Below are 14329 nucleotides of genomic sequence, written 5' to 3'. Positions count from 1 at the left end.
AATCTTTCACTAATATGTTTTTATACAGATTTAAAAATTTGTGTCCTTTTCCCTTTGCATTTGATAAAACAAATATGATCACAGTTAATATGGCAATTTTTTTGAATACTGGTGTGCCCTTTAAGATTATAAAATTGTATAAACCGTTTTGCATCAGGTTCAGTTTTCTTGTGCTTCCTCACCTTCAAATATTCTTCCCGTCTAATTCTGATCTTATCCTGCTTGAAGATCACCGTCATCTTGCCCTGGCCTTTAGTTCTACTGTTACACTAGTGAAATCTCAAAAACGAGATGATCATGGTTAACTGGCTGACCTGTGAACTGCAGGGTCATCTCTGAGAGCTCCTTTACCATACACCCCCTTACCACACCTCCCTGACAGCCAGAAACGTGTCTCCTCCCTGTCACCTCCCTCATTCTGTGACTTGTTGAACTTCCCCAGGGTGAAAATCCTTTCTCTGCTCCACTCAGCAGTTTCATTATCAGTAAAAACCAAAGTAGCTCCTCTTATCCTAGTTTTGGAGATCCTCAGTGCTAAACTGTATGTAGTCTTTGAACTCTTTTCAGTTATTGTAGTTGTTTGGGTTTCTCTAGTTAGCCCCATAGAGACGTTGTTCACTGTCCAAATAATGCCTGAAAATGGAGTAGAAACTGTTATACAAAATATACAATATAAATTAATGTTTTCTCTTAGTGTATCATCATTTGGAACAATGATTCAGAAATTGTCTAGTCCAGAACTGCCACATAATTAAGTCATCTATGCATTATTTAGGTTACAAAAGTATTTAAACAATTAAATTTAGAAGGTACTAACTAGTTTCATACTAATTTTATTTGCATATCTTGGGGAAATACATTAAAATATGTAATTAGAAATAGATATCTCCCTATGATCATCAGCTATATTTATTCACTGCATATTCTAGTTGATTTCCATATCAAAAAAAAAATAAAAGCCATTGCAGGAGGCTTAACTATCTAAATAGGTCTTCTTAGAGAGAAGGCATCAGTTGCTGCTGCAAAAGTTGATTTCATTTACTTAGAAATGATTGCGACGCTCATGGCCGACATTTTTCATCACTCAGTTTTCTTTTCTGAGGAGCACAGAGGTAGGCTCAGAATCCTTCTCAACACAGTGCTTCCAAGACAGCCACTACTAATCTATTAACATGGGCTTGAGAAATGAAACTGACCCCTCCCAGCCCCTCCCTGCCTCTCCCTGCTTAGATGCTGGTTATGATTTCAGGGACCCAGTGCCTGCAAGGCAGAGTAGTTGTCACCAGATGGCACTAGTGCTTTGTCAAGAGAGTTCTTAAGGCCCAGGTCTCTAGTCTGTTCCATTTTAGGTGTTTACACATCTGAATGTGCCTGGTGATTCTTAACCACTCCCAGCAGCTGTTGACTTACCTTCTCAGTCCAGCTGGTGAAAACTTATCTCTATACCCTTGGACTTGATGTTCAAAAACTAAAAATGTAAGGAAGAAAATATAAGGTCACTTTCTATCTTCCTTGTTGCCAGAGGCCATTTTTGTCTTTTGATGTCTGAAGTATCATGTTTCCCTTTAGTATTGTCTTCCATGTTGTTCCAGAAGATGCTTTTCCTCATTTCATTCCTTTTGTCTCTTGACAACTTATTTTTCTGAGCCTTAGTTTCCTCGTCCATAAAGAGAGTTTAAAATATACACTCTAGGAGGGTTGTTGTAGAAGTTAAAAATTATTTACCTAAAATATTATATTTTATAACATAAATGGATTTTTTTAGCATTTTAATAGCATCATTGCCAGATTTTTTTTATTATAGACACACTATATATTTTTTTATGTAAGACCAAGTTAAGCAACTACGTTTTCTTTATTTGTGTTAATTAAACCTAAAAATTCCACTACTGACTCCTCAATACTTACTATTCTTTTCTCATGTTTGCCTGAGTTCAGTAGTCCACCATTCGTATTTGTGATTGTAAAATCTTTTATTTTGGTCTAGCTCCCCTCAAAGAGCTAAAGTTGTCAGCATTTTGTTCTCTGTGGACTGATGAATCTCTGACAGCTCAGTTCTTGGGGCAGCGTTTCAGTGTCTGTGGTGCCACTATTTATTATTTTCTACACTGAGTTTTCATTTTTCCGTATAAAACTATTTTTCCCTCCTCTGTGCTGTAGGAATGCTTTGCCTTAATCATATTATTATTGGTTTACACATCCGTCTGTCTACTCCCTTAACTTAATGCCTTTTTTTAAATATCTCAGAGTGCTAAGCACATAGTAGGCACTAAATAAATGTTTATTATGTTTTCTCTGTATCACAGTTTATTATTGAAACACTATTCCATAGAAAAGAAAGACAATTAATAGGTTATCTTGTGGCTTTTATGTTCTTCTGTTGTGGGAGCTCTTCATCAGTTTGAGATGTTATGTCTTAATTGGAACTATAAGTACCCATGAATAAATTTAAATGATTGTGAGTTTAGAGAGAATGTTTCCATTTCACATGTCTCAGTCTCCTTTTCTCTTTACCAACACTGTAATCAAGGCACAGGGTTTTATTTAAGCTAACAAATAATTATCCTTCATTACATAAGTAGCATGTAACTTGACCTTAGAAGGCTGCTTAACTTGACAAGATAGCAATAAATCTAGCCACCAGCTGTGTCTACTCTCACGACGTCTTGGTACCTGTGAAGAGAGCTGATTTGGGAAGAGGCTGGGGGAGTTGTTGCCTCCCACCCCCTCTCTTATCTGCAACGTAGTAGTGTTTTCAGGCCATGGGACTGCATGGTCTCTCACAAATTTTGATTCCTTTTGGGTTCAGAATACATTTGAAATCGGTGCTTTCTGTTCACAGACCACAAGCTATTTGAACATACTTTAATTTTCTGAGATGTACTCCTGTAATGTTCTTATGTACTCATTGCTGATCTCGTCTTTGACTATTATTAAAAACTGGATAACAACAAAACTTGAACAATATGAGATGTGGATAATATATGTGAAATTGTTAGAAAATGGATAATGTATTTAAAATATTATAGATAATACAAATGGACTAAAGTGGTTTTAAAAAGCCCCAGGATTTCAGTGATCAATTCTTTGAACTTGGAGTGGCCAAGAATTACTTAAGCTTGAAAACAATGGAAACAAATCAAGAGAAAATAATGTTAGGTTTAAATTATACACAAAAAGTTTCAGTGTGTTGAAAATTAAGATAATTGAGATAAAATTACATATATATGGCAGACAAAAGTGTGATGTCTTTAATGTATGAAAACTTCCTCTCTTGGACCAATAATAAGGCACCCTAAAATAAAAGCAGTATTATAATTATTGACAATCATATTAATTTTTTAAATGTTATGATATGCTGGGCACCCTTCTGAGGGCTTGTCATGTGTTTTAATCCTCATAATAATTCTTGGAGGTAGATGCTGTTATTATTCCGTGTTATAGATGAGGAAACAGAGGCACAGGGAGGTTAACTAAGTTGCCCATGCTTTCACAGCTAGTAAGTAACTAGTAAATTGTGTACTGTTTCTGAATGCATAGCTGCCTTTTTGATCCCAGGAGTGTGGTTCTGACGTCCATTCTGTTAAGCACTATCCTATACTGCTTACAATAGGCAAAGGACAAGAAAGGAAGTTTTAAAAAAGAAGAAATAAAATGACCTAAAAGCATGAAAAATTTTCAGTTTCACTAATGATACAAATACAAATTAAAATAAAAATTAAATATCATTTTCTCTTATGAACAGAGTGATGAGAGTAAGAAATTTTCATGGAGTGGTGTTAGGAATGTATTTCTTCCAGTATGGGCTTGGAGTGTGTGTCCCATTCGGCATACTTAGCCACAAGCCCCTACTGGCAGAAGGCTTGGCGCGGTCGGGGGTCACTGCTACAGAGCTGAGACTGGAAGTTCTCCTGCTCGTGGCAGTAGGGAAGGTACCATTACCTTGACCACTCTTCTGGAAAACCCCGTGGAGAGGATGCGGCTTGCTCCACAGTCGGGTGTTTAAACTTCGCGTGTGCAGTTGGTTCCGTTACTGGCTCTAAGACAGCATAGTGCACAAGGCTGTCCTTTCTCAAAATGAGTCGCCTCTGGCCAGTGACAACTGCATGTATATATCCCAGGAGGACTGAGGGGTCTAGAGTCTTTCTTTTGAAGAAGGCTCTCTGAAGAGATCGCCAGGGTTTCAACTTTGATAATAAATTTTAAATTATAAGTTTATTGTGGCATTATGAAATTGGAGAGAAATTTCATAAAGCTGTGCTCAGTAGCCTCAACTGTTGACAAATGATTCTTGATGTTTAGTTTGCTGCAAGATGCAGGGAATATAGGTCTACTTCCTTTATTCAAACTCAGTAAATGGTTTGGGACAATTAATTTCCAATTGTTTCCCAGTAGAGCAGATTTACTTGTATATTAATGAGGCACAGGTGTTAGGCCCCTGGTGTCTGCGTGCCTGGGAGGCATATTTCAGTTGTTTATCTACTCAGCCATAGGTACTGCAAGGTACTCAAGCTTGCCTTTAACAGTTTTTACAGTGAGGCTTTTTAATTTTTTGATGTTTTTTTCGAATTTGCCTGCACCTGTTAAAATTTTAAAACTGATCATGTAGAAAGAAGTTGCAGAGATTTCAATAGTAAATAGCACTAAAAGTTAAAGAAAGTAGTCTTCTATTATATTTAACTACCCAGCCTGACATAAAAGAGAAATGGGTTCATTTAAACAGATATTTCACGTGAGAAGCCAATATAATCTACAATATACTTTTTTGTTGTGTATTTTTGGAGCAAGAATATCTTTGTCAATGGCTAAAGCAGTCATATACTTACATTAATATTGTTTTTTTTTCTTGTTTATTTACTGAACTGCACTACCAGCATTTTAGAGGAAATGGAATAGCCTCCATAGACATTATGAATTTCAGTAGCTGGCATAATTATAGCGATCTACATATTCATTAAATCTACAGAAGAACTCTGTCCAAAAAGACAGCCATGCGTTCAGAAACAGTACACAACTAAATATATACGTTTTAAAAGTTGCATTTCTTAGACTTATTTAAAATTAGTTTCCTGTAGCACTCCTCTCCAAGCAGAAGAATTTTAACAAAAGGATCCCCATGCTTTGGTTTCTTGCATATAGGAAAGAATGGGAAGAACTATTTGTAAACAACAATTACTTGGCAACAATAAGGCAGAAGGGGATTAATGGGCAGCTGAGAAGCAGCAGGTTCCGCAGCATTTGCTGGAAGGTAAGAAGAAAATATTTATTTACAGTTTGTGGTTGCAGTATTTCAACACATTACCTGATGCCCTGGAAGATTACCCGTGCTGGGGATCACTGAATTTTCCAAGCGACTTCACTCTCGGTTTTTTGGCCGTCGTGTTTATCTTTCATAGGACATTTACTGATAAGGTTGAACCACCTTAGTCCTGAATAACTGGTGATGGTAAAGGAGGCATTTGAAATAACTCTTTTCATCTCATTTGATGGTGCGGAATTCAAAGCAACACCTTTACGTTCCCCAGAGGCTTTTGCAGAAATCCTTGAGGCTGGGCAGGAGTGGAGGGGGGTTAACTTTCAGGTTCCTATTATATCAAGTGCCGTCATTTAGCCATCCTCCCTTTTTTCTTCTTCATAAATAGCAGATGGGCAAGATTTTTCATGTTTCTTTTACTAGAAACACAAATCGAAAAGCAGCAAGAAGGAGAAGTGAAGGAAATTGGGTCAGTCTCCTTCCAAAAGAGATGCCATTGGTTACCAAAACTAGTAATAATAATCTACAGTTATCTTTTTAATTGCTTGGAAATATTGTCCCTTTTTGTTCTTTCAAAATGAATTAATTTAGGTTTAGACTCATTTCTAAAATGACTTCTATTGAAAGTTTTTTAGGGTTTATCTGCATAAATTGAGCGTACAGGGTGTGTGCAAGTAAAGACAGTAAGGAACACATGATGTATTAGACAGTGTTAGATTTAATAATTTAGATTTAATAATTAAAATACATTTTTCTTCTGTTAGATGCAGGCGGTAAAGGCAGGAGACCCGCTGGTAGAATATTCGTTTACAAATGTTTGTGCTGCGCCCCCCATTCCTTGTTGTTTAACTTTTAGTATCCTTCGTTTGCTAAAAATAATCTCAAATCCAGATTTATTTTAATGCTGTATTAAACTAAATTAAATCAAATTTGTCTTTTTAAGAATGCTTGTTATTTTCATAAGCGGATTGCCAGTTGTAAATTACATTTTCTGCTGTAACTTCTTAGGCTGTGTCCTCAGGTTCTTGTCTGTCCTTTATCTGCTTGTTTTAGGACAAATCTTAAACTTGACATTACTGATAAAACCTGTGCCTGTTAATACCTCCAACACCCCCATTAATATAAGACTGTAAAATGGCAATTATACTTGAACCTCAATGAATTTTTATTGTTAATTTTAATATAGATCTAGAGGGGAGGTTGATTCCATTTTGTGGGTGGCTTTTGGGATCTTGTTTTTTGGCCTTTGTGTACTTTTTGAATTGTCCAAATATATATTTCTTAAATATCCCCAAATATATAATTTATTGAGAATTATGAATATGAATATCTCTTTCAATTTTCAAGTGATTCTATTTGGCATAGTTTCACATTTTACTTCTTATGATTTTTACAAAAGTTTCCATTTTTTTTCTTAACAGCTTTTTCTTTGTGTTCTTCCTCAAGATAAAAGCCAGTGGATAAGTAGAAGTAAAGAATTAAGAGCATGGTATAGCAACGTTAAAGAGATAGTAAGTTGTACTTTAATTCCTGTTTTCTTACGTGTGCTTTACAGTCCAGTAGCCTCTGATGCCTGTGTATGTATTTTCTTTCTGTCTCTACCAGCACATCACAAACCCGAGGAAGGTTGTTGGGCAGCAGGACTTGATGATCAATAATCCCCTTTCACAGGATGAAGGGGTAAAGTTCCTCTTTATTTATATCTCAGCCTCTTTTGCCCATAAGAATATACTTTTGAGACTGGTTATCAATCACCGTGAAAGTAATGTTATTTTATACCAACTATTTTTTTTTACCCCACATGCTATACCACCTAAAACCTGACGGGAATTATTCCATGCTGTGCACATACTGTGTTATAGGAGGTTTATGATCTGTTTCTGTGGAATGGCTTTACAGAGGAGTCGTCCCAGGGTCTATAAGAACTAAGGGTAAAATAGAGCATAAAGATGAGGGTAGAACTGTTTTATCAAGGTTACAGTGGGAGTGGGGAGGCTAAGGAAAGCCTCCTTGATGATAAAAATAGAGAAGGGTTCACTTGGTTGGACTCACTCCTAGAAGAAAAGTAACTAGTAAGTCTATGAAGAAGTTTTCAAAAATCAGGAAGATCAGGCGTATTTCCACTCCTATTCCAGAAAAGACTAGGAATAATTACTGCTTTAGAGGTATTGTATAACTTCTTCAATTGCTGCTCTAATTTCTGTTTCCCTCCTAACATAAATTTTTTTCCAGTTACTATATAATACTAGCATTTCTTTTCCTGATACCTATAGTTATTATAATATAGTCTTATGGTATAACAGCATAAAATGTTAAGAAATTTTCAAAACTTTACAAAATTTACATTTTAAAAACTACATAAAAATCTATTTGATTAAAAAACCAATCTTTGTAGAAAACATTGCATATCTTAGTGCGTTGGGAATTCAGGTCAAGTTCAAGTTGAGACCAGTTGGCTTATGGCCCTGCTGTAATCCAAGCACACCTTTTTGTTGTGGTATGGGTAGTAGTGGGTGTATAGCAGTAAAAGTATCATTCACTTTATATAGATAATAGAAAAATTTAGAATATATACAATAATATCACTGGAAAAGTTGTTGTTAGAATGAGGATGTGTTTCCGAGATTAAACTAAATTTTAATAAAAATTATTCCAATCTCAGGTTTCCTATCTGCCATGTGAAATGGTAACTCAGAGAAGGATAAATTTAATGATTTAAATCATTAAATATAGATCATAAAAGTCAAGCAAAGGTGTGAGATTATTTTAAATAGATTGTTCTCCTTATTTCAGAGTCTTTGGAACAAATTCTTCCAAGATAAAGAACTTCGATCAATGATTGAACAAGATGTCAAAAGAACGTATGTACAACTATTTACAAGTTACTTTCAATAATTCATATTGGTGTTACCTCTTCGTAATTTTAGCAAAATACAAAATCCATAGAGGAGCCTTGATTGAATGCAGTATTCTACTTGTATTAATAAGAAAGTTATTTTGGCCAGATTTTGATAATAACGATGATTTCTATTCTTAAACTATAGATTTCTGTATTCCCTTTTTCAAAATAAATTGTTATATTTATAATATTGATAATCTTAAAATAATATTTAATCAGTTTTTCAATTGCCAACAATTATTTGAAGTCATGTGCTTCTGATTAAGGTTATATTATGTAGTCATAATATTGGAGAAAAATTTATCTTTTGCTTTGTACCTTTGAATCCCTTTCTAACCAAATTACTTTTTAAATGATAACTATTATTTTTATCTTCCTTATTTCTTTTCCGCTTGAAGCCATTCAGGTTTGCAAACACCTCTTCTCTCAACCTACTCAGTATTTACCATGCGCAAGAGTAGTTTCTTATTTAACACATAGTTAATATCCATAGCTTTTATATATTGGACCTCATCTTTCTGGGTCCTGTAGCGAGAAGTATATGGAATTTGTGTAGGAAGATTTTAGGGTAAGTTCTAGCAACATATGTTACAATCTTGGGCAAATTCCTTTCAATGCACATCCTTTCCCCCTCAGTCCTTTTCTGTAAAATGAGGATAATAGTAACCACCTTACAGAGTTGTTGTAGATTATAAATTAGATACGTCTACACTTTAGATTATAAACCATTACATAAATATAAGTAAAGTTAATTTAATCGTTAGGATCTAGGATGAGCCAGGTATATGTGGAGTCCTGGGTATCGCTAGTGCCTTCTGCCGAGTCCCTGTGCTCCACTCCTGGTTCAGCTCCTCCTAGATCTATTACAGTGTCAAAGCCCCTGGCTCTCTGACATTCATCTCTTTCTGGGTCCCAAAAACAGAATAATCAGCTGATGTGGACCGCTGTTATGGTTATACTACACATTTAACAAATGAAATTTTCTCTTTTAAAGTGAAAATAATTCAGAGGAATCATGGGTTCAGAGTACAACAAAACTGTAGATACCTGGAAATGGTAGCAGGTTGGGGGCGTGGGAGGTATGGGATCATTTTGATGAGCTTAAGTTAGCCAGTTAAGCCAGGAGTAATGAATTATAGGAAAGCTACTCTCAGAGGTGTTGGGTAGTAGTGCTTGATCTCTCTAGAATATGGTTTCAGAAAGTAGAATGCCGTTGTGTTGGTGCACAGGAGGCACTCAATAAATAACTGTTGAATAAAACAAAAGAATGAATTTCCTTGTCAATCATGTAAGTAAGTAGGTAATCAGTGGCAGTAAAACAGCCCTCATAAAAACAAAATGCACAGTAGATATTGCTAACCAAGCGGTAAAGTTATCTCTTTCTAAGAAATGCTAGGAAGTTATCTTAGAAAACTTGGCAGCTTCAGCTTGAAGTGGCTAATAAGAAGGATGGTACTCAATCTCTCTACTGTTATCAAATGGAAATAGAGGCCCCATGGCACTGGGCAGAGTCACGCACTCAGAGGCCATCTGGGCCAGATGGGTTAACAGAAATAGCAAACAGGGAAGGGGAAAATAACACTTGGATAGCCAGACCAACTCGGGAGTGGCTTTGGGAGCCTGTTCATCATTTTGGTTACTTAGCTCAAACATTTTTGCTTTGCTGTTTGAGAAAGTGTTATTTCTTGAAAGCTGTGTTCTTTTAACTATTTGGTTTTATATTTTTAATGTATTTTTCTTATAAAAATGTCTATGTGTATGTATAACACACATATATGGCTAATTTTTTTCCCTTATAATTTGTCTCCACTAGTACATTTTAATTAAATTGGCAAACTTGGGATTCAGGGAAGGCGTCTAGGAGGCTTTCTAGTTCATAGCCTAGTTGGGGGAGGCTACAGATCTTCCTCCCTAGAAGGCTCTCCCCACATTTAGAGTAAGTCTCCTTGCCATCTCTATACTTTTGTCGCAAGAAACTTAGCTTATAAGGTAAGACTGTCAGTCTTATTTTAAAGCTACCAAATTGCCTAATCATAAAAGCTGAATAGTTTGAATAATTTTACTACTTTGGGTAATACATTCTCTTTATAAGGCACTACAGGATCTAAAATCCATGGTTTTCAATCCAGTCTGTAAAGCAGCTCATATTACAATAGAAGAAAGGGAGAAGTACAGCTCAGTGAATGTTACACAATGTTCCTTGTTCACTAGCATCTGTGATAAGAATTTTGTTTTTTTAAATGTATATTTAGTGAATGTCTACTATGTTTCAGGTTTATCCTTTGCATTGGGGGGACAGAGTGGTGAATAAGGCAGAGAAGGTCCTGCTCTCACAGAGTGTACATTTTAGCAGTGGAGGTGGCAGGTAGAGGGGAACAATAAGCATGGATAACTAAAGAGGATCATTGTAGAGGGTGGTAATTGCTGTGAAGAAGTAAAGCAGGGTAATAGGATGGCTTGAGGGATGGCTACTTGAGGAACAGTGATCCGAAAATGCAGCTCTGAGAAGTTGGCATTTGAGCTGAGATATGAAAAATTTTTTAAAGCCAGCCATGTAAAGATCTAGGGGAAGAACGTTCCAAGCAGAGGGAACAGCTGGTGCAAAGCCCCTCAGTGAAAATGAGCTCAGTGTTTAGAGGAACAAAAGGAAGGTAGCTATGGCAGGAGGCAAGTGATTTAAGTAGGGAAATCAGATGCCAGACAGGCAGGCATTAGATCATAGTAAGGACTTTGGGTTTTATTCCAATTTCAATGGGAAGCCATTGGAGGATATTGACCAGAGGTGTGATACATAAAAAGATAATTCTGGCTGCTGTGCTGTGGGGTAAAGGTTGAGGCAAGAATAGAAGCTGGAAAAGCAGCTAGGAGTCTATTGCAGTTTTCTAAGTTATGTTAGTGACTTAGAATAAAGCTATAGTAATGAATTTGTTAGGAGTAGGTAGGTTGAAGATACACATTTTATATTTTAAAATACCGTTAGCGGGTCATTACATGTAGTGTTCTCACGTTAATCAGTTCAGTTCCATTTGTACTGCTCTATGTCAGGCCCTTTCTACCTCCTACCTAGAGTCTCTTGTTTAATTGTTCTCTTTGAATCTGTTACCTTTCTCTTTCAGTCCATTCCATGTGCTGCAGCCCATTTTTCTCAAATCACATTTCTAGTCATGCTACTTGCCTCATCTAAAACTTTCTATGTCTCTCTGTGGTCTGCAGAAGAATGGACTTACCCAGCCGCCCTAACACACACAGTTCCCTGTTAGGGTTTTCCAGTTATCTTTCTGTTATTGATTTCTAGTTTAATTCCACTGTGGTCTGAGAGCAGACATTGCATGCTTTCTATTCTGTTAAATTTGTTAAGGTGTGTTTTATGGTCCAGAATGTGGCCTGGCTTGGTGAATGTTCTATGTGAGCTTGAGAAGAATGTGTATTCTGCTGTTGTTGGATGAAGTAGTCTATAGATGTCCATTATATCCCGTTGATTGATGATGATGATGAATTCAACTATGTCCTTACTGATTTTCTGCTTGCCAGATCTGTCCATTTCTGATAGAGGGGTGTTGAAGTTACCAACCGTGATAGTGGATTCATTTATTTCTCTTTGCAGTTTTGTTAGTTTTTACCTCACATAGTTTGACACTCTGTTGTTAGGCACATACATGTTAAAGATTGTTATGTCTTCTTGAAGAATTGCCTCCTTTATCATTATGTAATGCCTTTTTAAATCTTTTAATTAGTGTCAGCATGGTATATTTTTCTCCATCTTTACATTTAAAGTGAGTTTTCTTGTAAGCAACATATAGTTGGGCCTTGTTTTTTGATCCACTCTGACAACCTCTTTCAGTTGGTGCATTTTGACCATTGACATTCAAAGTGATTATTGATATAGTTGGATTAATATCTATCATATTTGTTACTGTTTTCTATTTGTTACTCTTGTTCTTTGTTCCTACTTCTGTCTTTCACCCTTTCTGCCTCTCATAGTTTTAATTCAGCATTTTATATTATTTCATTTTCTCTCTTAGCACATTAATTATACTTCTATTTTTACTTTTTTTAGTGGTTTCCCTAGAATTTGCAATATATATTTAAGCTAATTGAGATCCACTTTCAAATAGCACTATACCACTTCACAGATAGTGTGAGTACCTTATAATAACAAAGTAATCCTAATTCTTTGCTCTGTCTCTTGTATCATTTCTGTCATTCATTTCACTTATATACAAGTGTACATAAGCATATATATATTTATGTATGTAAGTATATATACACACACATAAGCATACATAGTTGAATACACTGTTGGTATTATTATTATTATTTTTTTTTTGTGAGGAAGATCAGCCCTGAGCTAACATCCATGCTAATCCTCCTCTTTTTGCTGAGGAAGACCGGCTCTGAGCTAACATCTATTGCTAATCTTCCTCCTTTTTTTTCCCTCGAAGCCCCAGTAGATAGTTGTATGTCATAGTTGCACATCCTTCTAGTTGCTGTATGTGGGACGCGGCCTCAGCGTGGTCGGAGAAGCGGTGAGTTGGTGTGCGCCCGGGATCCGAACCCGGGCCGCCAGTAGCGGAGCGCGCGCACTTAACTGCTAAGCCACGGGGCCGGCCCTGGTATTATTATTTTGAACAAACTGTTATAGCCATTAAGTATAAGAGAAATAAAAGTTTTTATTTTACTTTCACTTATTCCTTCTTATGCTCTTCCTTTATGTAGATCTGAGTTTCTGACCTACATTATTTTCCTTTCCTCTAAACAACTTTTAAAATAATTTCTTGTGAGGCAGTCTACTGGCAACAAATTCCCTCAATTTTTGTTTGTCGAGAAAGTCTTTATTTCTCCTTCACTTTTGAAGGATAATTTCCCAGGATACAGAATTCCAAGTTGGCGTTTTTTTCTCTCAACACTTTAAATATTTCACTCCACTCTCTTCTTGCTTGCATGGTTTCTGAGAAGAACTTGGATGTAATTCTTATCTTTGTTGCTCTATAGGTAAGGTGTTTTTTTTTCTCTTCAAGGATTTTTTCTTTATCTTTGATTTTCTGTAGTTTGAAAATGATATGTCTATGTGTAGTTCTTTTGGCATTTATCCTGCATGGTGTTCTCTGAGCTTCCTGGGTCTGTGGTTTGGTGTCGGGCATTAATTTGGGGAATTTCTCAATCATTAATTTTTCAAATATTTCTTCTGTTTCTCTCTTTCTTCTCCTTGTGATATTCCCATTATATGTATGTTATTCCTTTAGTAGTTGTCTCACAGTCCTTAGATTTTCTGTTCTGTTTTCTTGCAGTCTTTGTTCTCTTTGCTTTTCAGTTTTCAAAGATTCTGTAATATGTCCTCTAGCTCAGAGATTCTTTCCTCAGCCATGTCCAGTCTACTAATAAGCCCATCAAAGGCATTCTTCATTTCTGTTATAGTGTTTTTTCTCTCTAGCATTTATTTTTTATTTTTCTCTTAGGATTTTCATCTCTCTGCTTACATTGCCCATCTGTTCTTGGGTGCTGTCTACTTTACCCATTAGAGCCTTTAACATATTAATCATAGATGTTGTAAATTCCTGACCTCATCATTTGAACATTCCTGCCGTGTCTGGTTCTAATGCTTGCTCCATCTCTTCAAATTGTGCTTTTTGGTTTTTGGTACGCCTTGTAATTTTTTCTTGATAGCCAGACATGATGTACTGGCTAAAAGTGATGTATCTGCTGTAACTGGGCCTTGAGTAATGTGGTGATAAGGTGAGGGCAGAGGGGAAGTATTCTTTAGTCCTATGGTTAGGTCTCAGTATTTTAGTGAGCCTGTGCCTCTGGACTGTGAATTTGATATTTCTCAGGTGCCCCCACCCATTTCCCCTTAGATGGGACAAGATGGCTAGAGTGGGCTGAAGTTGGGTATTTCCCTTCCCCCTAGTCAATTAGGGTCTATTAATACCCCAGCAGGTTAGTCTAGGGTTAACTGGTTTTCCCTGAGGGCAGGCCTTGTTAAAAAGAACAGAGTGCTCTGTTCAAAATGACTCCTTTTCCTCTCCGCCTCCTGGAAGCTGAGAGAATTTTTGTCTGTTATTTACTGTGGAAACCTGGCCGAGCTCTGGGAGGAAACCTCACAATACTGTGTAGGCCTCGCTATGATTGGGTCCCCTGGAGTTTTTCGCTCATAGTTGTCCACACTGAGCTTCCAGCAA

The 14329-nt window shown here is 36.4% G+C and overlaps 1 protein-coding gene across 2 annotated transcripts in view; it reads left to right on the top strand.

Moving 5' to 3' along the window:
* The window catches only part of TBC1D5 (TBC1 domain family member 5), a 534765-nt gene that overhangs the window by 276431 nt on the left and 244005 nt on the right, over positions 1–14329 (top strand). For both annotated transcript variants that reach the window (XM_058553679.1, XM_058553690.1), the window contains exons 5-8: positions 5140–5248; positions 6676–6765; positions 6860–6934; positions 8048–8115. In XM_058553679.1, coding sequence (XP_058409662.1) covers positions 5140–5248; positions 6676–6765; positions 6860–6934; positions 8048–8115 — 342 coding nt within the window. The remainder of the gene's footprint in view (positions 1–5139; positions 5249–6675; positions 6766–6859; positions 6935–8047; positions 8116–14329) is intronic.

The sequence above is a fragment of the Diceros bicornis genome, chromosome 2 (assembly GCF_020826845.1).
Source record: "Diceros bicornis minor isolate mBicDic1 chromosome 2, mDicBic1.mat.cur, whole genome shotgun sequence".
NCBI lineage: Eukaryota > Metazoa > Chordata > Mammalia > Perissodactyla > Rhinocerotidae > Diceros > Diceros bicornis.
Note: the sequence above shows the minus strand (reverse complement) of the source record. Positions and strands in the feature narration are given on the sequence as shown.